Raw genomic sequence first — 22361 nt, 5'->3', positions numbered from 1 at the left:
CTGCGCATGCGCCAGTCTGGCACCCTTTTGGGCATGCGCCCGGCAGGCACCGTGCTGCGCATGTGTCGGGTAGAAACCCTGCTGCGCATGCGCCAGTCTGGCGCACTCCTGCGCATGCGCCGGGTAGGCACCCTGTTGTGCATGCGCTAGTCTGGTATCATACTACGCATGCGCCAGGCTGGGCTCCTACTGCGCATGCGCCGAGAAGGTACCCTGCCGCGCTTGCGCCAGGCTGGATCCTGCGCATGCGTCGGGTTGGCACCGTGTTGTGCATGCGCCCTGATAACACCTTCCTGCGCATGCGCTCTGCTGGCACACTCCTGCGCCAGGCTGGCATCTTTCTGCGCATGCGCCTGGCTGGCATGCTGCTGCGCATGCGGCAGGTGGCACTTTCCTGCCCATGCGCAGAATGTTGGTACAGTGCTGCGCATGCGCAAGTGACTTGCACAGTGCTGCGCATGCGCCTTGTTCACACCCTGCTGCGCAAGCGTCACGAATGGGAAAGGGGACAACATTGCTGAGCTCGCGGCCCAAGAATTGGCTGCTCTCCCGCCCGTTAATAGAAATGGGTGCGATTGATGTTTCTGGGGGCATGCGCGCTGTTGCCTGGAGGACTAAGCATAACAAAGACTGGCAGATTCGCTGCGCAGACTTGTCAGAACTCAGATTCGCCACTTCCGCATTTTTGCGCGCATGCGTTGTGCTGCCTGTGGGAGCAACAGAGGCAGCTACACTTCCGCTGCTTGGCCACGCGGCGGCAGTAGGGACCGCAAAAAGAACAACCGCCATTGATTGGGGTTGGCGGAGCAGCGCCCGGGAGTCTCCGTTTTCTCTTGGATTAGAGAAGTTTGGAGGAAGGGGGGAACAAAGCAAAGAAAGGAAAACTTCTCCAAACCCAGGAAAGCTGTGCAAAATGCTTATGAATATCTGTAAAAAATGATCCATTTGCTGTTGCTTTTCATTTTTGCCACTGTCCGTTACATTCTTTCTAAATATTCACATACCAAAATCTAACTACCAAGCAATTTTAATGTTAACTGAAACAAGACACCATCATTTAATACCAACATTTAATACCATCAAGGCCTGAGGCCTTTGTCTTGACACTGAACAAAACTCCTGCTACTTTGAAATAGACCTTCATGAAACCTCTGAGGTACACCACTGCAGTGTGTAGTTGCGTATAATGGAAAAGAATGTTGTAGAGAAAAGCAGTAGCAGACACAGCTGCTTTAAACCAGCTAAATCACTCATTAAAGGAACAGGGCACAATGTGGTAAACAAAGAATTGCTTACTGACATGGGGTCAGGCTGGATGTGGCTCTGGGCAGCCTGGTCTGCTGGTTGGCAGCCCCTGCACATAAGAGGGAGGTTGAAACCAGATGAGCATTGTGGTACTTTTCAACCCAGGCCATTCTAAGATTCTACGAGGACAAGTGGGACCCTGAGGACAGATCCTGAAATAGGTGGGGGGTGAATTGGGGTGGGGGGGTTATTGGAGCAGAGGGTCCAGAGGGAGACCCTCAGTCCTCCAGGTTGCGGAAGGCTGCCTGCATCTCCTCGTTGAGCTGCGTGAAGGCAGCCGTGATGTTGGCTTCGCCGTCCTTCACTGGATCCTGGGGTGGAGGGGGCAGCATCAGTGTCACTCTGTGGGTCCCCTGCTTCCCTATGAGTGACCTCTTAACCCTCTATAAATGCCCCTAACCCCCTATAAGCATACTCCCAATTACCTATAAGTGACCCTTCTGACCCCCTATAAGTGTCCCACCTATTCCCTACAAGTGACTCCCAGTAAGCATCCCTCAACCCCTATAAGTGACATCCTAGAGGTGTCCCCAGACCTCCTGTAAGTGTCCCCCAGCCTCCTATAAATGCCCTCCTGACACCCTATAAGTGACCCTCCCCCCTGCCCCTTTTAATTCCCACCATGAACTTCATGGCACTCAGACGGTGCAGGATGTCCCCGAGGTTCTCACGGATGGTTGCCCAAGTGACACGGCGCTCTCCAGACCCAGTGGCCTCCACGGCATGTCGGGCGAGCTCATAGAAGGTGACGATGTTTTGCAGCATCCCCACTGTCTTGTAGAAGGGGCAGAACCTGGGGGGCGGTGGGGGGACCCCAAGGGGAGACAGGGGTGGTGTGGGGGTGTGGGGACACGGGGGGTGTCATGGGGACATGGGGACTTAGAGGTGGCATGGGAATGTGCGAACACGGGGACATGATGTGTTCGACATGAGGGTATGGAGATGGCATAGGGACATGGATGTCACCTGGTATGGGGATGTGGGGAATGCCATGAGGACACAGGGATGTGGAGATGGTATGGGGACATGGGGGTGGCATGGGAACAACATGGGGTCATCAAGGTGGCTTGGGGTTGCGGAGGTGGTGTGGGTACATGGGAGTGGTGTAGAGACATCGGAGCAGTATGGGAATGCTGGGACACGGGGTACATGGAGGCACAGTACCTGTCATAGGAGGAGTAGCCATTCTGCTGCAGGAAGTCATCCTTGAGGAGTTTGGCTACCTCCAGTGTCACCTTGTCAGCCTCAGCAAGAGACGCCTGTGAGGAAGGCAACATCCCCATCCCATGGAACTCATCCCCACGCCGCAGCTCTCCCCATTCCATTCTGTCCTCATCCCCATCCCCATGCTATCTCCATCCCCATTCCATCCCTGTCCTATCCCCATCTCATGCCACCTCCATCCCTTTCCCAGCCCATCCCTGTCCCAATTTCACGCCATACCACCCCATTTCCATCCTATCCCCATCCCAATTCAATCCCATACAATTCTTACCCAATCCCATCCCCCTCCCAATCCTACATCCAGCCCATTCAAATTCTCTTCCCCTTCTCTCCACATCCCCACCCCATCCCAATCCCAATCCCCAACCCAGCCACTCCCACCCCACCCCAATCCCCACCACATCCCCACCCAGTCCCACCCCCCACCTTCCCCACGAGCTGCACAATCTCAGCCAGATCCTCCTCCTCCTGCAGGATCTCCCTGGCACGGGTGCGCAGTGTGGGGAAGTCAGGGTGCAGCCGCTCGTAGTGGGGCTCCAGCGCCCGCAAGTATTTGCTGTAACTGATCAGCCAGTTCACTGACGGGAAGTGCTTGCGCTGTGCCAGCTTCTTGTCCAGACCCCAGAACACCTGTGGGACCGGGGGGGGGGGGGGGGGGTTGGCATGAGAGTCCATAGGGGATCCGTGGGAACCCAAATATGGGACCTATGAGAAACCCAAATACGGGATCTGTGGGAACCCCAAGTGCAGGAGCCATGAGGAAAACCAAATATGGAATCCACTGAGAACCCCAGATATGAGAAACATGTGAACCCTAAACATGGGATCCACAGGGACTCCAAATATGGATCCATGAGGAATCCCAAATACAGGACCCATGAGGAAAACAAAACGGGACATCCATTTGGGGAATCCCAAATATATGATCCATGGGGAGCCCAAATATGGGATCCGTGGGCACCTCAAAGCTCACCTGCACGATGCCCAGCGTGGCTGAGGTGACAGGGTCTGAGAAGTCCCCTCCGGGCGGTGACACCCTGTGGGGTGCAGCACACTCAGTGGGGTGGGATGGTCCCACGTTGTTCCCTCCTGGTGATACTCACGCTCCAACGATGCTGACGCTGCCCTCGCGGAGGGGGGACCCCAGGCAGCGCGCCCGCCCCGCACGCTCATAGAAGGAGGCCAGGCGAGCGCCCAGGTACGCGGGGTACCCGCTGTCTGCAGGGCGTGGGGTGGCACGGTGAGCCGGCGCCCACGTCCAGTGACAATGGGATGACGCGGGGGACGCTCAGTTTCTCACCTGCCGGCATCTCAGCCAAGCGCCCTGAAATCTCTCGCAGCGCCTCAGCCCAGCGGGAGGTGGAGTCGGCCATCATGCTGACGTTGAACCCCATGTCGCGGAAGTACTCAGACAGCGTGATGCCTGTGTGGAGGGGGCGCAGGATGGCACCAGCGGCAGAGCCACTGCCGTCACCGTCATCGTCCCCTGTTGCCTACCAGTGTAGATGGAGGCTTCGCGGGCAGCCACTGGCATGTTGGAGGTGTTGGCCACCAGCGTGGTGCGCTTCATGATGCTCTCCGTCCTCCCATCCACCTCCATGGTGAGCTGAGGGAGAAACCATTAGCACCGTCGGTCCCCTTGGCCTCAGTGGCTCTGCTGGCCCTTCTGCTGGCGCCACTGCTGGCACCGCCCGGCCTGCTGTCCCCTCAGTGTCCCCCTGAGTTGCTGCTCTCACCTCGGGGAAGTCCCGCAGCACCTCTGACATCTCATTGCCGCGCTCCCCGCAGCCCACGTAGACGATGATGTCGCTGTTGGAGTACTTGGACAGGGACTGCGAGATGACGGTTTTGCCGCAGCCAAAAGCACCGGGGATGGCTGTGGTGCCACCCTGCACGCATCTGGGGACGGTCCCTCGCATCGCCACTCCTGTCCACACTCGTTCCCGCCCCAACTCCATCCTGCTTCCATCTGTCCCCGTGCTGATCTCCACCCTCAATTCGTCTCCTATCCCTCATCTCTGTCCTCCTTGTCCCCTATCCCATACCCTATTCCCACACCCATTGCTGTCCGCCACCCCCCTCTCTTCCCAGCTCAATCCCATACTCCTGTTCCCTCTTCTCACATCCCCCATCCCAAATCCCTATCTCCATTCCTGTCCTGTCACCATTCTCTGTTCCCACTTCTCTCCCTCTTGCCATTATCATCTCCACTCCTGTTCCTATTCTTTACCCCCACCCCCCGATCCCTACCCGCATCCCCTATTCATGTCCCCAGTTCCCACCTACGCGAGTCCGCCATCCTCATCCCTTGACCCCCCCAACCTATATCCCCACTTTTATCCCCAATCCGTATCCCCTTCCCATTCCCATCTACATTTCATTTCATCCCCATCAAAGTTCATTTCAAACTCATCTTCATCCCCAACCCCGTCCCAATCGCATTCCCATCCCCACACCATTCCGTCCCCAAACCCATCCCAATCCCAATCCCATTCCCATCCCATCCCATCCCAATCCCTACGGGAAAAGCGCATCCAGCACGCGCTGTCCTGTCAGCAGTGGGTGATTTGCTGTCAGCTTCTCTACCACGGGCCGGGTCTGCCGCACTGGCCACACCTGCATCATGGTCAGCTGCTCGGCCACACCCTCGAAGTCCAGCTCCAGCACCACATCCTTGAGGACATTTGGGGACATGTAGGGACAGCAGTGCTTTGGGATGCCACCACCACGTCCTCGGGGACATTTGTGGACAGTGGTGCCATGGAATGACACTAGCCCACCACCACTACATCCTCAGGGACATTTGGGGACAGCGGGATGCCATCGCTCCACTGCCATGCCATTGGGGATGTTTTGGGACAGCGGTGCCATGCAATGCCATGCAATGCCACCACCACGTCAGCCACCCCTTACCGAGATGCTGTAGTGTCCTGGTGGTGCGATGTGGGTGACGGTGCCACAGCTGCGGGGTGGCACCATGATCTTGTGTTGGATGAGTGAGTTCTCTGTCACTGTCCCATAGATGTCCCCACCAGTGACATGGCTGCCAACCTGGCACGGTGCGATCACGAGGGTAACCGGGTGGCAATGGGATTGTGCAGCCCCCCCAGTGAGAGCAGAAGGGTGTCCCCATGTTCCCACCTGGATGCTCTTGCTGGGGACAACAGCGCCATATCCCCATGTCCCACTGATGTCCCCATGTTCCCACCAGAATTCTCTTACTGGAGATGGAGTCCCCACGTCCCTCTGTCCCCATATCTTCATGCCCCTGTGTCCTTCCAATGTTCCCATGTCCTCACCTGGATGCTCTTGCTGGGGACAAAGTCCCAGGTGAGGTGCCGTGGCAGGGCGGGGACGTTGACACCTCGTGGGATGTAGATGCCACCCGTCAGCTGTGCGATGTCCCGCAGCGGGCGCTGGATGCCATCGAAGATGGAGCCCAGGATGCCAGGACCGAGCTCCACCGAGAGCGGCTGACCCGTGCGCAGCACTGGGTCCCCCACCCGCACCCCCGCTGCGTGCTGAGCTCAGGAGTGGGCACACAGAGCAGGAGGGGGACGTGAGATGGGGGGTGTGGGGTAGAGGACAGGGATAGAGACATGAGGTGGGGAACACGGGGTGGGAACGTGGGTGATGGGGATAGGGATGTGGTGTGGGGTGGGGGATGTTGGGATGGGGACAGGACAGGAACCGCAGACAGATGAGGACAAGAAAACTAGAGGGGACAGGGGACACGGGAACAGGAACGGGGAGAGTGGATGGGATGGGGACAGGTAGGACACCGCAGAGACAATACATGGGGACAGGAGAGGGGACAAAGGAACTGGAGGGGACAGAACCAGACAGAGGAGACAGGACAGGGTGACCGGAGAGGATAAGGAGGACAGAGTGGATGGAGGAATGGGAGGGGATGAGGTCACTGGACAGATCAGGAGTGATGAGGAGGCAGGAGAGGACAGGAGGGAACAAGGTCACTCACAGAAGGCAAGAAGGTCACTGAAAGGGTCAGGGGGACAGGAGGAGTCAGGAGGGGACAAGGGAAGGACAGGCAAGGCCACAAGGATACAGGTCTCCTCATACACCTGCAGTGTGGCCATGTCCCCCTCCAGGCGGATGATCTCCCCCACCAGCTCTGCGTGCCCCACACGCACCAGTTCATACATGGCTGCCCCTGCCATGCGTATGGCCGTCACCACTGCAGGGACATTGCACCGTCACCCCCTTGTCTGCCCCAAGTGTCCCCACTGTCCCCGACACGCAGCCATACCGGGCCCCGAGACGCCGTGCACAGCACCCAGCAGGCTCTCCTTCTCAATGTCAGCCATCCGTGTCCCCACGTCCCCCTCCATGGTGGTGGCACTGATGGCACGGCTGGTGGCACGCACATTATATGGGGACAGTCACCGCAGGGGACTGGGGGGAACCGGCTGCACCCAGTGTGACTTGTGGGTGTGGGCTGTGTACAGTCAACAGCACGTCCCCTCCTGTCCCCACCCCACACCGGCACACACCAGCCCTCACCCAGCTCATAGGGACAGCAGACAACCCTGACCATCACCACTGCTACCCCACGTCCCCCCCCACTGCTCACCATGCAATCCCCCATATCCCCAGGGGGGCTGTGCAACCCCCCTACCAGCTCCAGTCCTGGGACCACACATCCCCCCCCCAGTCGCGTGCCCCCACGTCTCCCAGCCCATCTCCATGTCCCCGTGCCATTACCAACATCCCCTACCCTCTGTTGTCCTCGTGTCCTCCAACATCCGTGTCCCCCATACCACCCCCAGCATCTCCATGACCCCGTGTTCCCAGATCCCCCAGTGCCAGGCCATGTCTCTGCATCCCCGTGCCACTGTGTGCGCCCAAGGCCCCCAGCATCTCCACGTCCCCCAGTGTCCTCATGTCTCCCAATGCCAGGCCTGTCTACCCCCCCACTGATCTCCCCACATTCCCTCTGCCAGAGGAACAGACTTTTGGGAGAGTAACAGCAAGAGAGGGTCACAGCGATCCGAGTGACATTCTGGGGACAACATCCAGGTGGCTTTTTGTCGACTGTACCCCCAGCAGAAGTGACACCTGTGTGTGCCCCTCCTCCCACACAGCCAGGACACAACAGGAACACGGTACAGGAAAGCGGCGGCTGACGGCAGTCACAGGTGAACGGGCAGCTCAAGGGCGTCCTCAAAGTGCCACTGCTGTCACCGCCCACAGTGCCACCTCCCACGGCTTCTGTCACCTCCATTACTCCATAACTAGAGAACACTTGTGGCCCAAAATCCCCACATCTATTTAACAAAACCACTAAACAAGGGGAGGGAGGACAGGTGACAGCAGGGGACAACAAGGCTAGGACACGAGGACACCAGCGGCGCTGCCCTTGCCCCCCTCGGTGCCATCCTTGGGGGGCTGCCGGGGGTCATCCTCGCCCACCAGGCGGATGTTGTGCTTCTCGCGGAACTCGTTCAGTTCACGACCCTTGCTCTGCAGCTGCTGGCTCAGCGTCTCGATGATTTTGCTGATCTTGGGGGAGAAAAAGGGGAGAGGGGTTTTAGGGCGGTTGGGGGGGGGGGGGAGGGCCTGTAGGTGAAGGGGGGTCTGACCAGGAGTCACCTGCTCGCGGTTGCCCTCCAGCGCGGGCAGCACTTCCTTGACAGTGCGCTCTACCAGGATGCCCCCCACCATGCGGTAACACTTCCGTGTGGGGTCCACCTCGCGCAGCGTCTCAATCACCAGGCTGTCGGGCAGGGGAGGCCCTGTCACCCCCACATCACCCTGCATTGCTCTCGGTGACAACCCAGCATTCCTCGTTTTGTTGCTGTGGCACTCTCGGTGTCAACGCCCACCATTCTTCAGTGTTCCTCCTTGTCCCAGGAGTCCCCCCCCAAGCACCTTCACTGCCCCCCGTGCCCTCCACATCCCCGCTGTCATTCCTATATCCAACAATATCCTTCCACAACCCTCCAGCAGCACCTCCACACCCGATGGCCTCCCTCACGGTCGCCCTCATATCCCCAAGTGCTTCCCACATCCCCAGTGACACCTCTATACCCCCAGTGCCACCCCCAGCGTCCTCCCCACCCCCACCACACACCATTTGTGTCCCTTCCACGTCCCCACTTCCTCACGGTGTTCTCCACATGTCTCTAAGCAGCACTCCCAGAGTCCACGTGCCGACCCCCAGAGACATCCACACCCCCGGGGTTCCCTCTATCCCAGTGCCTCCCCATTTGCTGTTACTCTCCCAATACCTTGACCCGTCTGCCCCCATGTCCCCGTGCCCCCCCATTCCTCAGTATGCTCCCCAACCCATCCCTCGGTACACCCTCACTCTCCGGTACCCCCCGACGTCCCCACCGCCCCCAAACCATTCCCCACCGCCCCCCCACCCTTGTGTTCCCCTTTTTTTCCGTCCTCCCTCGCCCCATTCCCCAGTGCGCCCCCAACTCACTGCTACCCATGTCCCCATGCCCCCACCCCCCTTGTCCCGTTACGCTTTCCTGTCCCTCTGTCCTCCCCCCCACCGGTGTTCGTTGAGATCCAACTCCAGCTCCGCCGCCTTGGAAGCCAGGCCGCGCTGCTCCTGCCGTAACCGATTGAACCGAGCCACCACCTGCGTGGACAACCGCGGGGTGTCATCAAGGGATCCCGGGACCTTCCCTCATCCATCCCCAAGCCCCGCCCTGCACCTGCTCCGCCGTCAGCACCTTCCCGGCTGGCCCCGCCGCCGCGGGCCGCCCCTTCACGCTGTCCGCCATCTTTCCCCCTCCACTTTGCGCCTCTTCCGGCGCACACCGGAAATTGGGCAGGCTCTCTTCCGGCGCAGACCGACGTCGTGATTGCGCTCTTCCGGTGTATACCGGAGACAACCTGGGCGCCATCTTGGTAAAGGTCAAGCCTGGCAGCGGTGCTGTATGGTGAGGTAGTGCTGGGCGCCATCTTGGTTGTGGGCAGTGGTGTCGGGGACTTTGCCCGTTGCCCCGATCACCGCCTCCCTCTTCGGTGCTGTCGGCGCGACATGTACGGGCCGGGGGCAGTCTGGGGGGGGGTTCTGTGGGCAGTTTGAAAGTGGTGGTGGGGTCCCAGGGGCCGCCTGCGCGTGCCGGGGGCCGCCCGGGGGGGCCCTGAGCCAGTTTGGGGGCCTGGGAGCAGTTTGGAGAAATATGTGGGGCCCTTGAGGCAGTTTGGGATTCTAAGGGCCGTTTGAAGTGTGCTGGAGCAGTTTGGTGGTGCTGGGAGCAATTCTGAGATGTGTTGGGGGCAGCTTGGAGGGTCCTAGGGCCAACTGGGTGTGCTGGGGACAACTGTGGAAAAGGTCAGAATGTGAGGAGGGGTCTGGGGCACTTTGGGGTATCCCGGGGGCAGGGTTTTTTTTGGGGGGGTGGGGGGTTGGGGGCAGGATGGAAGGGTCCTTGGGGCAATGTGGGGCAGTTTGGGTTAGGGTTGGGGACAGGCTGAGGGACTCTAGAGGCAAATCGTGGTGGTCCTGGGACAGTTTGGGTGCCGCTAGGGGCTCTAAGAGGCAATATGGGGCTGCTTGGGAGCAGCCTGTGAGTCCTGGGGACAAACTGGGGGGCTTTCTGGTGCAGTTTGTGGCTTGGAGGCAGTCTGGAGATCTTGGTGGCAATTTAAGTGGGGTGCTAGGAGCATTATGGGGCAGCTTGGGGGTGGATTGAGGGTTTAGGAGCAGCCTGAGAGTCCTGGAGACAAACTGGGGGTGTCCTAGGGCAGTTTCAGCTTTGAGGAGGGGCTCACTCTGTGCCCCCCCCACCCAGGCTGAGTGCGGTGCTCCGGTTCCCACTGCACCGCTTATGCCCAGGCCCCTGGAGCCACCTGGGCAGGTACTCACATGTGGGTGGCAGTGGGTGGGGACACACAACCATGGTGACCGCATCCCTGGCGCTGACCCACACTGTGTCACAGCCACCAAGCCATGGCGGCGTCCCTGGGACCAAAGCCGCTGGTGGCCGTGGGCCAGGTGACCTCCACTCCTGACAAGGAGCAGAACTTCTCTAGCTGTGCAGCGCTGGTGCGGGCAGCAGCACGGCAGGGTGCGTGCCTCGTCTTCCTCCCCGAAGGCTTCGACTACATTGGCCGCGACTCTGCGCAAACGCTCAGCCTGGCTGAGAGCCTGGACGGTGAGCTGATGGCACGCTACTCCACGCTGGCCAGGTAATGGTACCATGGGGACACCCAGGGTGGCTCCGCTCATCCTGGTGACACTGCTTGTTTTGATGACACTGCTCATCCCAGTGACAGCGCTCATCCCAGCAGCGCACTGTTTGTCCTGGTGACAACACTTCTCAGTAGCACCACTCATCCTGGTGTCATCGCTTGTCCTGGTGGCACTGCTCATCCCAGTGACATCACTCATCCTGGTGGTGCCTGTTGTCCCCGCGACAATTCTTGTCCTAGTGACATCACTTGTTTTGCAGTGACACCACATTGCTCCTCACAGGGACTGTGGTGTGTGGCTGTCCCTGGGTGGTTTCCACGAGCGCAGTGCAGACTGGCCAAGCACGCAGCGCATCTACAACTGCCATGTGCTGCTGGACCAAACAGGTGAGCCCCCCCAGCCCTGCAATATTGAGGGCCCTGTCACACATCGGCCTGCTCCCGGTGCTCCCTTGTCGCTCGCAGGCCGCTTGGCAGCAGCCTACAGGAAGACCCACCTGTGTGACGTGGAGCTGGAGGGCCGGGTCACCATGAAAGAGAGCAGCTTCACCAACCCAGGCACCGAAATCGTGCCTCCCATCAGCACTCCAGCGGGAATGGTACGGGGTGGCCATTCCCATCTTCATCCCATGCCACGTCCCGTGCCTGTTCTGATGTCCCGTTGTCCCCAACCAGCTTGGACTCTCCATCTGCTATGACCTGCGTTTCCCTGAAATCTCACTGGCGCTGCGGCACGCCGGTGCTGAGATTCTCACCTACCCCTCTGCCTTCACCTTCCCCACAGGTTCCGCACACTGGGAGGTGAGCATTAACCACTCCTCCAACCCCCCCCACCCAAAAAAACCCCACCTCTTTTTCTCTCTATTTCTGGGATGACCCTCATCCTCACCGTGGCCCCACAGGTGCTGCTGCGAGCACGTGCCATCGAGACCCAGTGCTATGTGGTGGCAGCAGCGCAGACAGGTCGGAACCACGAGGGCCGCGTGTCCTACGGCCACACGCTGGTGGCAGACCCCTGGGGGACGGTGGTGGCACAGTGCAGCGAGGGACCGGGGCTCTGTTATGCCGAGATTGACCTCGAGTACCTGCGCCGCGTGCGCCGCGAGATCCCGGTGCAGAGTCACCGCCGTGCTGATCTCTATGGGACTGTGGGGCTGCAGGCAGCACTCTCAGCCCCATAGCAACCCACAGCCGGGCTGGATCCTATGTTTGTCTTGCAAAATACAGGTGGGAACACACACCTGGGGCTCTGTGGCTTTCCCGGTGCTGGGGGTGTGACTGGAGAGACAAAGGAAAGAGCCGTGCACTGCTGTAGATGTTTATTTCAAGAAAACCGAAAGCTACACAGGGAATATGACCGTTATATTGAAGTTTTTAAAAAATACAGAAGTCACAGAAATTACACCACGTTGTGCCAAAGTTGGCTGTCACCTGGGGGGGGGAGGGGGGAAGTGCTACACATCCCCCTCCCCAGCTGTGGAGTCAGTGCCTGCCCCATGGTGGGGGGACAGCTTGGGGGATGGGGAGAAAACCACAAAGTTGGGGGTGGAGAGGGGAACGTTCCCCCCGTTCCCCCCAGGACCTTGAGAAGGGGGACAGCAGAGGTGACAGGCCCGCTAGAACACAGCCATGGGGCCAACTCCCCCTATCCCAGTTTGTCCCAGCTCATCCCAACTGCAATAAGAGGACGGGACAGGCAGAGATCTCACTGTGTCCCTCAGCACTGTTCCCCCCCCCAGGCCCCATAAGGGAGGGGGACACAAAGGCACATGGTCCTGGGGACAGCATGGGGACACCTCGGACACCTCCAGAGCTGCTCCTGAGGACCCCAGAGAGGAGGCAGTGGAGTGGGGGGTCGGGGCTCTGGTATCAGGGACAATAGGGCCACCCCAGTCCCAGGCCCGTAGGGATGCTGACAAAAGGGCAGGAGAGGAGCACAGCCACCTCACAGCTCCCAGTACAACCCCCACCCTGTCCCATCTCTGCCCATTGCTGACCCACCCCGGGCGGAGCTTTTTACTTTTTTGGGTTGATTTTTCTTTTTTTAATGGATACAAAACAAAAGAGAAAAAGAAAACAAAGCAAGAAAGAAGGTGACAGGACAGAAGGGTGAGAGAACACGTAAGCCTCCGGCGCTCCCTGCAGCAAACCGGGTCCCACAGCTCAGCACCCCATGGGAGTCCAGCAGGGCTTTAGATCTTTTTTTTTAGAAAAAAAAAAAAAAAAAAAAAACAAAAAAAAAAAAAAAGAGCTTGAATCCCACCGGGTGTCAGGGGGCCGTCTGCAGCATCAAGTTCCTCAGGAGTTTCTGGCGCCCAACCTCGTAATCCTCCTCGTCCACATTGACCAGCAGTTTGATGGCTTCATGGCCCACGGCTTGCTTGAGCGAGTCCGTGATGAAGACGCCCTTGAGGGCCTCCAGCAAAGAGCCGTTGATGTAATCACGCCAGAACGCGTCGAGGTAGGTGAGCTCTGAGAATTTTATGTCACAGATGATGGAGCCCAGGTCCCGGGACTTCAGGATGGTGTTGGCTTGGTTGAAGCGCTCAAACTGGCGCTCCAGTGGGTCCTGCTTGTTGGAGAAGACGTTGCCCTGGAGCGCCGTCTCGTGCTGGCAGTACTCGGCTCGGACTCGCAAGCGGATGTCTGCAGGGAGCAGGGCACTCAGCGTGCTGTCCCCATTCTCTTGGGGGTGTCAGGACCCCCTCTGTCCCCCCCCGGCCCCCCACACATCTTACCGCATGTCTGCTTCTCCTTGGGGTCTGGAGTCACCGACTTCCTGCGCTTGCGCTGGCTGCTGAGGAGGGCCCTGCCACGGCCGGGCCTCTTGGTGCAGATCTGCGGCCCCGCCGAGGAGCAGCAGACCATGGGGTGCTGGGGAGGCACTGCCCAGAGGATGAACAGGTGAGGAGCCGGGACCGGGGGGCGCCTCAGAGCAGGGACCCGGAGTCGTGTGCTGCCCCACGGTGCCCAAGCCTGGGGCTGGGGGCTTCGCTCCCTCCGCAGCCCACAGAGTTGCAGACCAGGGGCAGCCCCAAAAGCACCTCTCCCACAGGGAGCAGAAGAGCCCCCCAGCTCTGTGGAAATCTTTTGGTGCATTCTAAACCTTTGATTTCATCCTAGGGTGAACCTGGAGGATGGCCTGACTGAAGCTGCTCTCCAAAATGGGAAGGGACACCAAAATCCTTGTTTGGTCAAACCCCGGTCGCTCAATGTGTCACTTGAGCAGTGCTAAAACTTGCAGTCAGCACCAGGCTGTCCCCAGCCTACATCACTGGGATGAGGTGACAGTGACAGGTGGGGAAAGGCACCACTAATGTGAAGGGACACAATCACACCAGGGCCAGATTCTGCTGGGACAGCACTGCAGAGAGCCTGTGTGCGAGCTATGGGTTGGGGTGGGGGCGCTTCTTGGGCGGGCACAGCCCTTTTGTAATCAGTGCCACAACTCTCGTGCCAGCTTCTGCTCCATTATCAGGGAAACGGGAATTCAGACACAGATCCTGGTGCGTTCCCAAGCCCCAGGTCCTCACCTGATTTGTGGGGGTGGCCGAGGCCGTGTTCCGCAGCGCTGTGAGCCCGTGGCGTCACGTAGCGGATGGAGGTCTCCTCCAAGTACTTGTCCACCAGGTCCGGGCACACTGCCGCAGAGGGAGCGAGGGTCTCGTTAGGACAGACCCAGAGAGCAGCAGCACAAAGCGCCGCACGCACAGATCCCCACTGCACACACATCCCCGATGACTTCCACTGGTGACTTCCCACAGGTGATTTCCCCACAGCATCTTTTTAAGCCCAAGAACCTCACAACCGCTTCCTTTCCAAAACAAAGCAAAACAAACAAAAAAATAGCACCCCCAAAGTCACAGCCATGTAGTTCCCAGCCCCAGTAGTGGCACTCGAGGTCTCTCCGGTACCCCACTGCAAAGAGCTGTTCCTCAGATATTGGGAAATAAACTCATTTCAGAGCTCAGAAATAACACTGCTGTGTGGGAAAGGCCCACTCCACAGCTACAGGCACTGCCCGTATCATTCCGACACCGTCAGTCCCCAGGACAGCCCCATGCCGATGCCCCTGCCTACATCTCCAAGCTGCAATAGCAGGCAGCGTTATCTGCATGACTTTGTTATCTGCATGGCTTCAGAACAGAGCTCTGAAGCAGCGTGATGCACCCTGCCGGGGCTCTGAAGTCACACTGATAAGGAGGAGCAGCTGCGAGCAAAGATGATGGGGAAAGCGAGATCACAGCTCCCATCCTTCCCCCAGCTCTGAGCTAACTCAGGGCCGAGGTTTTGCTCCTCTGCAGAGAAACAGCTATGAAAGAGGAACAGAGATGAGGTTGCAGTGCGGCGCAGCTCTGGAAGGAGGCAGGGACCCGAGCAGCACTTCCTGTAGCCCATCAACCCGCTCCCCCTCAATGCAAAGCACACTGTAAACCTCGTTCAGCTGCAGCTCTCAGCACTTTTCTGAACTGTTTTGGGGTATTTCTTAAGCTGCTGCCATTAGAATGTGGCTGGTCAGGATCTCACACCTCCATGATTTCTGCCTCCTGATGCAGCTCTCCAGCACAGGACAGATGCCATCGCCAGGACAGGGGGGTGACAACCCCAGGTTAAAGGATTTCTTGTGGTCTCTGTGCTCCTCTGTCAGCTCCCCCACATCTCGCCCCAAAAAAGGGGAAGGTTTCATGCCTGCCCATACTTGTTTTCACCACTTTCCCAAGCGCTGGCATAACAGTTGCAAGCAGAAAGCTGAGAGAGCAGCCCAGAACGGCCATGAAAGCACAATTAACCTCATTTCATGAGAAAAACGCAAATTTCTGAGGCTGGAGCCTGCCAAAGCGGCCACCTCACCACTCCTGCAACAAGTGAGCTCCTCAGCCCTGGGTGAGGTTCCCCGAATGGCGAATTGGCACAGAGCTGGGCCTACAGTGATAAAAACCCAACTGATTTACCCCAGTCTGAATGTCCTGGTAACAATGCTCAGATCTGCACCCAGAGCGAAAGCAGGCTGCTGAAACAGGAGAGGTTGGGGCACTCTGCTCAAACAGCACGGTCTCCTGGAACGTGCCACAGTGTGCTGCACAGCAGTAGGCTCAGAGAGGACATCAGTCACCTCCAGAGCCTTGTGTCCCTTCTGAAAAGGCGAGCACACTGTCCCTGGAGCTCCTCCTTGCCCTACCCAAAGGCCACTTGAAGGAATCTCCCCAAAAACAGGGCCTTTGGGCCAGAATAAACTCTCCCTAAAGCCCCAGAGAGTCTCAGTGGAAAAGAAAGAGGAGAATCTTAGAACCCTAGGGGGTTCCTGATCTTAGGGATCACAGCACAGCCGAGTGGGGGGGGATCCTATAGATAACAGAACCGTGGGATCACTCGGTTCTCTGGCGTTGAAAGGCACTCATAGACCACAGAATCACAGTTTGCTGTCACCCTGCTCTGCCACCACCCCCCTTGGGCCACAGTCGGAGCGCCGGGCACTCACCAGCCCGCCGCCTCTTGAGGGTGACGTAGGGCAGCAGGTCGTGGCGCGTGATGATCCGCAGCAGCTGCAGCACCTGCCTGAAGTTGGTCTCATCGCAGCGGCCCTGCCGCTCCAGCGCCAGCAAGAAGTCCCTGCCGCTGCGGATCATGCCCCGCTCGTAGTCATCGATGACGTCCACGAACAGGAAGGAGAGGACGCGCACGTCGCGGTGCGTCAGGTGAGTGCCCACGATGTCGAACATGCGGTGCAGGCTGTACAGCCCGTGCTCGCGGTCGCCCTGCTCCTCGGGCCAGGCCTGTGCGCGGCTGCGTTTCAGGGCTGCCATCTCCGCCTGGCACGCTGTTCCTGCAAGGCAAAAAGAGGCCATTGGGTTTGAACACGGGTCCTGTCGCTCTCTCTGTGAAAATCCCACTCTCGGATCCTCCAAGCTGAGCTTCGCCATCCAGGGTTGTTCCCACCACTGTGCCACTTCCCTCTGGTGTGGTGCGACCCCCAAATGTCAGCCACATGCCCCTTCTCCGCCAGGATCCCAAACCAGAGCTGGGGCAACAGCCTCAAACCGTGCTCTCCCATTACAGCGGGCTGCAAATCCTCGAGGTGCCACCACCAGTGGGACAGGCAGGACGGTGTCCCTCCTGTCACAGCTGGCACGCCCTGAGCTGCTCAGCTCCAGGCCCCGTCAGACCGGCTCCAGGCTCTCCCTCCCCGTGCTGGCAGGTCTGTGGGCAGGGAAGCCCCAGGACGGGTGATTTTACTTCATCCAAGGCCACTCCACCTCTGGACTTTGTTCTTTGCCATTTGTCAGCATGGTCACCCCCAAGATTCAACTAAGTATGAAATCACACTGGGGACAACGCTGAGTTTTACAGCAAGACCAGCCAGCAGCTCAACAACTCTGTGCTTCCAAAGGCAATGCTGCAGCAGTACTGCTGTGCCTCAAAGCACACTCTGAGAGCGCAGCTGTCCCAAATCGTTCCGACAAGCAATTGGGAACCCAAATGCCACATCCCAGCAGGAACTGAGGAAAGGAGAACTTGGAGTGGTGGCACCTGGAGAGAGAAGAGATTCCTCCACGCTTTGCAAAACCTTTAAGTGCAGAGGTCATGAAGCCATCACAAACTCTAATTGTTTTGTTGCCATTTCACTGCTGCTGTTGGGTTTTGCAACCTGACCTATAAATACTTTGGCACAGGGCGAGCTGCAGCTCTCTATGAAATCCTGCCTGGAAACGCCAAGTTTGCTTCACCCCACATCCCCCCTCCTGGCAGGGAACCCACAAACCTCAGTCCACACAAAACTGGGGAGGGGGGGAATTGCTCAAGTCCCAAGCAGTTCCAGCAGCAATCCCATTCTCTAATTTGTTTCTGGGTCTCTGTTTTTAGAGCAAACTTCAAACCTTTCCCCAAGAATCGCTCGTTTTCCTGCTGCCGAATTGTTTCAAAGCCAAAGCAGAAATTAAGCAGATGCTGTCTTTGGGTTATTTAGCACTGGTCACCCGGGAAATGCAAAGAAAAAAAAGCAGTTCTACGTCACACTGCTTAGACTGAAGGAGGAGAAATTCAGCAGAAAAAGCCTCATTCTGAGCGGGGAGTCCCGAGGGGCAGCTCCTCACAGCTGCACCACCCAAAACCGCAGTGTGCTGTCACATTTGTTTTCAAACCAGGGGTTCCAGGAGCCATGACTTGGAAGAGATCCCTCCCTGCCTCCCCTCCCACCTCACACCCACAGGACAGGCATCTGGGGCTGCAAGAAACCTCAAACCCTCCCAGGAAGAGCGCCCAGTGCCAGGACCAGGACTGAGACAGCTTCCGGGGGGCCGCAACTTCAGGTCACCTCCCAGCAGAGAGGCGTGGGGGTCTCAGTTCTCTGCTGCTTTGGGGGCGGTTCACCCCACAGAGCCACCTGGGGAGCAAACAGACGTGTGCACTGCACGCCAGCGTCACCCCCAGGACCCGGCCCACACACTGTGCAGGCAGAAGGAGGCTGTTGAGCACAGAAGATCATTAAAATAATTTGTGGTGAACAGGAAAAACGAGCTCCCGGTGCCTACAGCGCACTCTGCAGTTGCTCACCCCAAGCCTGGCTCATCAATCCTCCTGTTCACCCTGCTGATTTCAGGGAAGTTAATGCCTTGCCACAAAAACCACCTCAGCATCGCAGCCTTGCAGAAGTCATGCAGGGAAAAGCAGTAGAAATCAGCTCCCCAAAAGAGTTTTGCTGGAGGTAATATCACAGCATCACAGCCTCCGATGTCCCATCATGGTGGCACTCGAGTGGAAGCAAATGGGGACACCTGGCAGAGCACGTGGGGGGTCGGAGCTGCTCCTTTCGAGGCGCAGACACCTTTGGAAGATTTGGGGCTGGAAGCAAAGCAGGCTGCCAGGCTCCCAAACACACCCACCCCAATGCAACCCAGCAGCCCATTCCTCACATGTCCAACACTGCACTGCCCCAGACAGCAGCAGGAGGGCAAGCACTGAGCGGCAAAGCAGCTCGAGGGCAGCACTTGTCAGTGAGAACCCCAGATTGGACAGGATTCACAGGGATTAAGGTTCAACTCCAAATGGAATTAGGAAAACGCAGACATGGTTTATCAGCTCCTGATAAACCAAGCGGAGAGAGGAGACTGAGCTACGGCCACTCTCTGTGGGTTTCCTCACCTCTACCCCACAACATTCTGCACCCACGTGCATAGGTTGACAGGAGAGCGAGCCTAAGCCTGTCTGCAGGTCTTGAAATGATTTCAAAACCGCAGCTCCAAAACTACAGCAAGCAGAACGGATCCCAGCCCCGTGAAGAACTGCAGTCACACTGCCATCCCTGCGAGTGTCACCGGAGGGCCACAAAACCACTGGCCCATGCCAGGTCACAGGGCTCGCTGTCACCATCACTGCTTGGGGAAGAACTGATTTCAGGTTGTTTGACTGTAATTAAATCCCCCTAAGCATAGGCAGTGATGCGAGGAATGCTGGAGAAGGGACAGCAGCAGGATTTCACGCACTGCTGCAGCACGGGGCCACTGGGGCTGTGCAGCATCACAGCACTCCGTGTGTCCTCAGGATGGGAACTGACCCCAGCAGCGAGGCAGACCCTGAGGGAGGGACTGAAGCTTAAGATGAGGCCAGCCCTGAGGGAGGGAAGGACCCCAACGGAGAGGCACTAAAGGCTCAGAATGGCATGCATGACCACAGCACAGAGCAGAAGGGGTGGAACCACTTGGAACCAACATGGGCAAAGTCTGTGACAGCTAACATCTGGAAGGCACAGCCTCTGCACATGCAGTCATCTTAGGCAGAACTGAAACCAGAATCGAAAGAACCAGAACATTCACCTTTTTTTTTTTTTTTTTTTTTTTAACCCTCTTTTTTTGGGAGAAGGAAGCCCCACAAGCACACAGTGGTGTGCAACAGCTTCCGCCATGCAAACCTGAGCTGGAGACAGGGCCTGGCTCACATCCAGGCACCCCAACTTGGCCAATTTTGGCAATTCTATCAGCAAAAAACACACTGGGTTTGGAGAAGCCTCTTCCAGGCTTCTCCCACCTCTCCCCAGACTTCATACCCAGACCGACAGCCACAGGATCCCAATGTCAAGGACCAACAAAAGAATCTTCTGGACAGGACGTGACACCCAACACCATCGTTCCGTGCAGCTGAGGGATAGGCGACTCATAGGATCATTAAGAAATTAAACCCGTGCACGAAAAACCAACCTTAATGAAGAGCTCCTCTGCTCTGCGTGTATCCACTCCGAACCCGAGCACGGATTGATCTGAAGTCCTCTATCCCCTTTTCTCTCAGATTTCTTCAGCACAGTACCCCAGCAGGGCCACCTATGTCCCTACAGCGTGGCCCTCGTTTGGCTCTTGTTACAGGAAGCCACACTTCCAGCTTTGGTGGCCCTCTTGCCACGGTGGACTTTCCAGAAGCCACCACACAGTCTTTTTATCTTTTTAAGCAACTCCGATGCCTAAACTTTTTTTTTTTTTAATCCCTACTTCACTCTGTAATAATTTATTGATGTCTTGAATCAACCCTGTGCTCCCTACGCCGCTCCTTCAGACATATTCTCAACGCCAAATCCCCGTTCCTCCCTCAGTAGCACAACCAAGTGAGGGGCAGGCTGCTTTAAACCTGTTTGTTCCCCAAGAGCTCCTCCAGAAAACTGGCTTCGCTCACAGAATTTGCAAAAGAAAAAAAAAAAAAAAAAAAAAAAAAAAAAAAAAAGCCGACAAAATGGATTCTAGACGGGACTACAGGCCCGGAGCCAGGCTCACACCGTCCCCACAGCCCCTAACACCTCCCCGGCGCCCTTTTATTTGGAGAGTGGCCCCCTCGAGAACTCAGCCCCAAAGGGAGCTCTGTGCCCCCCTTACAGAGGCCCCCCGGCACCCCCACGGGGCTGAGTGGCGTCCGCAGACCCACTACGTCCAACCTCGTCCCACCCCGTGCCTCAGTTTCCCCCTGAGACCTCAGCCCCGCCCCCAGGCCCCGCGGCCGCCTCACGACGCAGCTACGAGGGCCGGGCCCCGTTAGGCCCCCATCCCCCGGGCACTCGGCCGAGGCCTCTCGAGCGCTGCCTCCCACCGCTACAGGGCTGTGCTGAGCGGAGAGGCGGCCCAGGTAACGCCGAGGCTCCCCCTAGGCCGCCCCCGCCATGCCCGGCCCCGCGCTCCCTCCCCTCACGGCCGGGCCTCGCTCGGCGCCGCCATGTTGGCTCCGTCCGCTCCTCTCCCCGCTTGCAGGCGGCTGACGGAGCGACGTCACTTCCGGCGCGACGTCACATTCCGGGCTCCCCTCCCTCCTCAAGCACCGCCCACATCCGGGCCACGCTCACCTCGCCGCCTTCACGCCTGTAGAGACAGACGGGCGGCGCGGAGCCATATTGGATATGGGCGAGAGGATGAGCACTTCCGGAGTACGGGGCGTCGGCTTCATCTATATTTCGGAACATATGGGACTGCCGCCATGTTGGGTGAGGGCGGGAGGGGTGTGAGGAGGCGCCGCCATCTTGAGTGGGGACAGAGGAACAGTGAGAGGACAGCGAAGAGATAGGAGGGGATCACGGGGGTAACGGGGGGGCAGAGTCTCAGTTTTTGGGGAGGCCTTTGGGGAGTGGGGGTGAGATGTGGAGAATGGGGACCATTTGGGGTAGGGAAGGGCTGGCCCTGGGGGCAGGGCGGGGGCTGAGAACTGGGAGGGCCCCAAGAAGGCCCCGTTTCACTTCAGGGCTTTTTTTTTTTGGGGGGGGGGCCCCCCCGCGACGGGATTAGGGCAACCCTCTGGTAATTAGCTACACTAATTGTCACACGTGCTGCGTGGGCAGCGATGGCAGAGTGCCTGCTGGGCACTGCCAGGCACCAGCTGCAATCAGTAGTAACAAAGGGCATGTGCGACCTCAGTGGGAGAGGAAGCTGTTCTCAAAGGGATTGGAGCCGTCACTGTCCCCATGTGCGGCCCTGTCCCTGTGGTGGCGCTGTCCTACAGGTGACCCTGACACCAGCTGTGGTCCTGTCCTCAGAGATGGATCTGCTCACAAGTGTGGCTGCATCCCCAAAGACAGTCAGGTCTCCAAATATAGCCTTGTCCCCAAAAAGGGTAGCCATGTCCCCAAAGAAAGCCATGTCCCTAAGCACGTTCCTGTCCCCAAAGGTGTCTTTGACCCTAAGGATGGCTCTGTCCCCAGGAGTGGCCATGGCCCCTGAGGTGGTCCTGTTCCCAAGCATGGGAACAAGGTGGCCTTGTCCCCAAGGTCAGTTCTGTCCAGAGCTGTCCCCATCCCAGGAGTGTCACGAGGAGGAATGGCATTCACAGAATCACAGAATTGTAGGGGTTGGAAGGGACCTCCAGAGATCATCGAGTCCAACCCCCCTGCCAAAGCAGTTCCCTACAGCAGGTCGCACAGGTAGGCATCCAGGCAGGTCTTGAACATCTCCAGAGAAGGAGACTCCACCACCTCCCTGGGCAGCCTGTTCCAGTGCTCCGTCACCTCACTGTAAAGAAGTTCTTGCGCATGTTTGTGCGGAACTTCCTATGCTGCAGTTTCCAGCCATTTCCCCTTGTCCTGTCTCCACTCACCACTGAAAACAGTCTGGCCTTGCCATTCTGCCCCCACACCTTAGATATTTATAGACCTGGATCAGGTCCTCTCTCAGTCTTCTTTTCTCAAGGCTGAACAGACC

General features: G+C 58.2%; 4 protein-coding genes and 1 long non-coding RNA gene across 8 annotated transcripts; 2 read left to right on the top strand and 3 right to left on the bottom strand.

Moving 5' to 3' along the window:
• Window positions 1–1056: 1056 nt before the first annotated feature.
• On the bottom strand, window positions 1057–7049 carry LOC122191486 (V-type proton ATPase catalytic subunit A-like). 3 transcript variants are annotated; one of them, XM_042891758.1, is made up of 14 exons: window positions 6797–7049; window positions 6596–6724; window positions 5829–6043; window positions 5443–5580; window positions 5051–5202; window positions 4266–4428; window positions 4027–4135; window positions 3830–3952; window positions 3633–3747; window positions 3503–3566; window positions 2956–3159; window positions 2470–2564; window positions 1927–2098; window positions 1057–1616 (listed from the first exon to the last, which is right to left on the bottom strand). In XM_042891758.1, the coding sequence occupies exons 1-14, from the start codon at window positions 6876–6878 to the stop codon at window positions 1524–1526; spliced, it is 1854 nt and encodes a 617-aa protein (XP_042747692.1). In that variant the 5' UTR covers window positions 6879–7049; the 3' UTR covers window positions 1057–1523. The 3 variants fall into 3 exon arrangements, with proteins under 3 accessions (XP_042747692.1, XP_042747693.1, XP_042747694.1); XM_042891759.1 differs by having other exon boundaries at window positions 1525–1616; window positions 1927–2079; XM_042891760.1 differs by having other exon boundaries at window positions 1525–1616; window positions 1927–2040.
• A 743-nt stretch (window positions 7050–7792) lies between these two features.
• Window positions 7793–9324, bottom strand: PFDN2 (prefoldin subunit 2). The gene is made up of 4 exons (XM_042891757.1): window positions 9216–9324; window positions 9051–9139; window positions 8140–8263; window positions 7793–8049 (listed from the first exon to the last, which is right to left on the bottom strand). Exons 1-4 carry the CDS (start codon window positions 9282–9284, stop codon window positions 7876–7878), a joined length of 456 nt encoding a protein of 151 aa, XP_042747691.1. The 5' UTR covers window positions 9285–9324; the 3' UTR covers window positions 7793–7875.
• Window positions 9325–9425: 101 nt separating this feature from the next.
• On the top strand, window positions 9426–12105 carry NIT1 (nitrilase 1). The gene is made up of 7 exons (XM_042891754.1): window positions 9426–9448; window positions 10302–10367; window positions 10450–10698; window positions 10985–11088; window positions 11167–11300; window positions 11377–11502; window positions 11604–12105. The coding sequence occupies exons 1-7, from the start codon at window positions 9441–9443 to the stop codon at window positions 11880–11882; spliced, it is 966 nt and encodes a 321-aa protein (XP_042747688.1). The 5' UTR covers window positions 9426–9440; the 3' UTR covers window positions 11883–12105.
• On the bottom strand, window positions 12006–20599 carry DEDD (death effector domain containing). 2 transcript variants are annotated; one of them, XM_042891755.1, is made up of 5 exons: window positions 19893–20599; window positions 16181–16525; window positions 14235–14342; window positions 13440–13586; window positions 12006–13347 (listed from the first exon to the last, which is right to left on the bottom strand). In XM_042891755.1, exons 2-5 carry the CDS (start codon window positions 16503–16505, stop codon window positions 12971–12973), a joined length of 957 nt encoding a protein of 318 aa, XP_042747689.1. In that variant the 5' UTR covers window positions 16506–16525; window positions 19893–20599; the 3' UTR covers window positions 12006–12970. The 2 variants fall into 2 exon arrangements, with proteins under 2 accessions (XP_042747689.1, XP_042747690.1); XM_042891756.1 differs by lacking the exon at window positions 19893–20599 and having other exon boundaries at window positions 16181–16527.
• On the top strand, window positions 12250–14675 carry LOC122191485. The gene is made up of 2 exons (XR_006182419.1): window positions 12250–13605; window positions 13825–14675. It is a non-coding gene; the product is annotated as an uncharacterized LOC122191485 (long non-coding RNA).
• Window positions 20600–22361: the final 1762 nt, after the last annotated feature.

Source organism: Lagopus leucura, unplaced genomic scaffold, assembly GCF_019238085.1.
Source record: "Lagopus leucura isolate 7727_CA_CO unplaced genomic scaffold, USGS_WTPT01 205-10_obj-0_obj, whole genome shotgun sequence".
NCBI classification, from domain to species: domain Eukaryota; kingdom Metazoa; phylum Chordata; class Aves; order Galliformes; family Phasianidae; genus Lagopus; species Lagopus leucura.
This window is presented reverse-complemented; position numbering and strand designations above follow the sequence as displayed.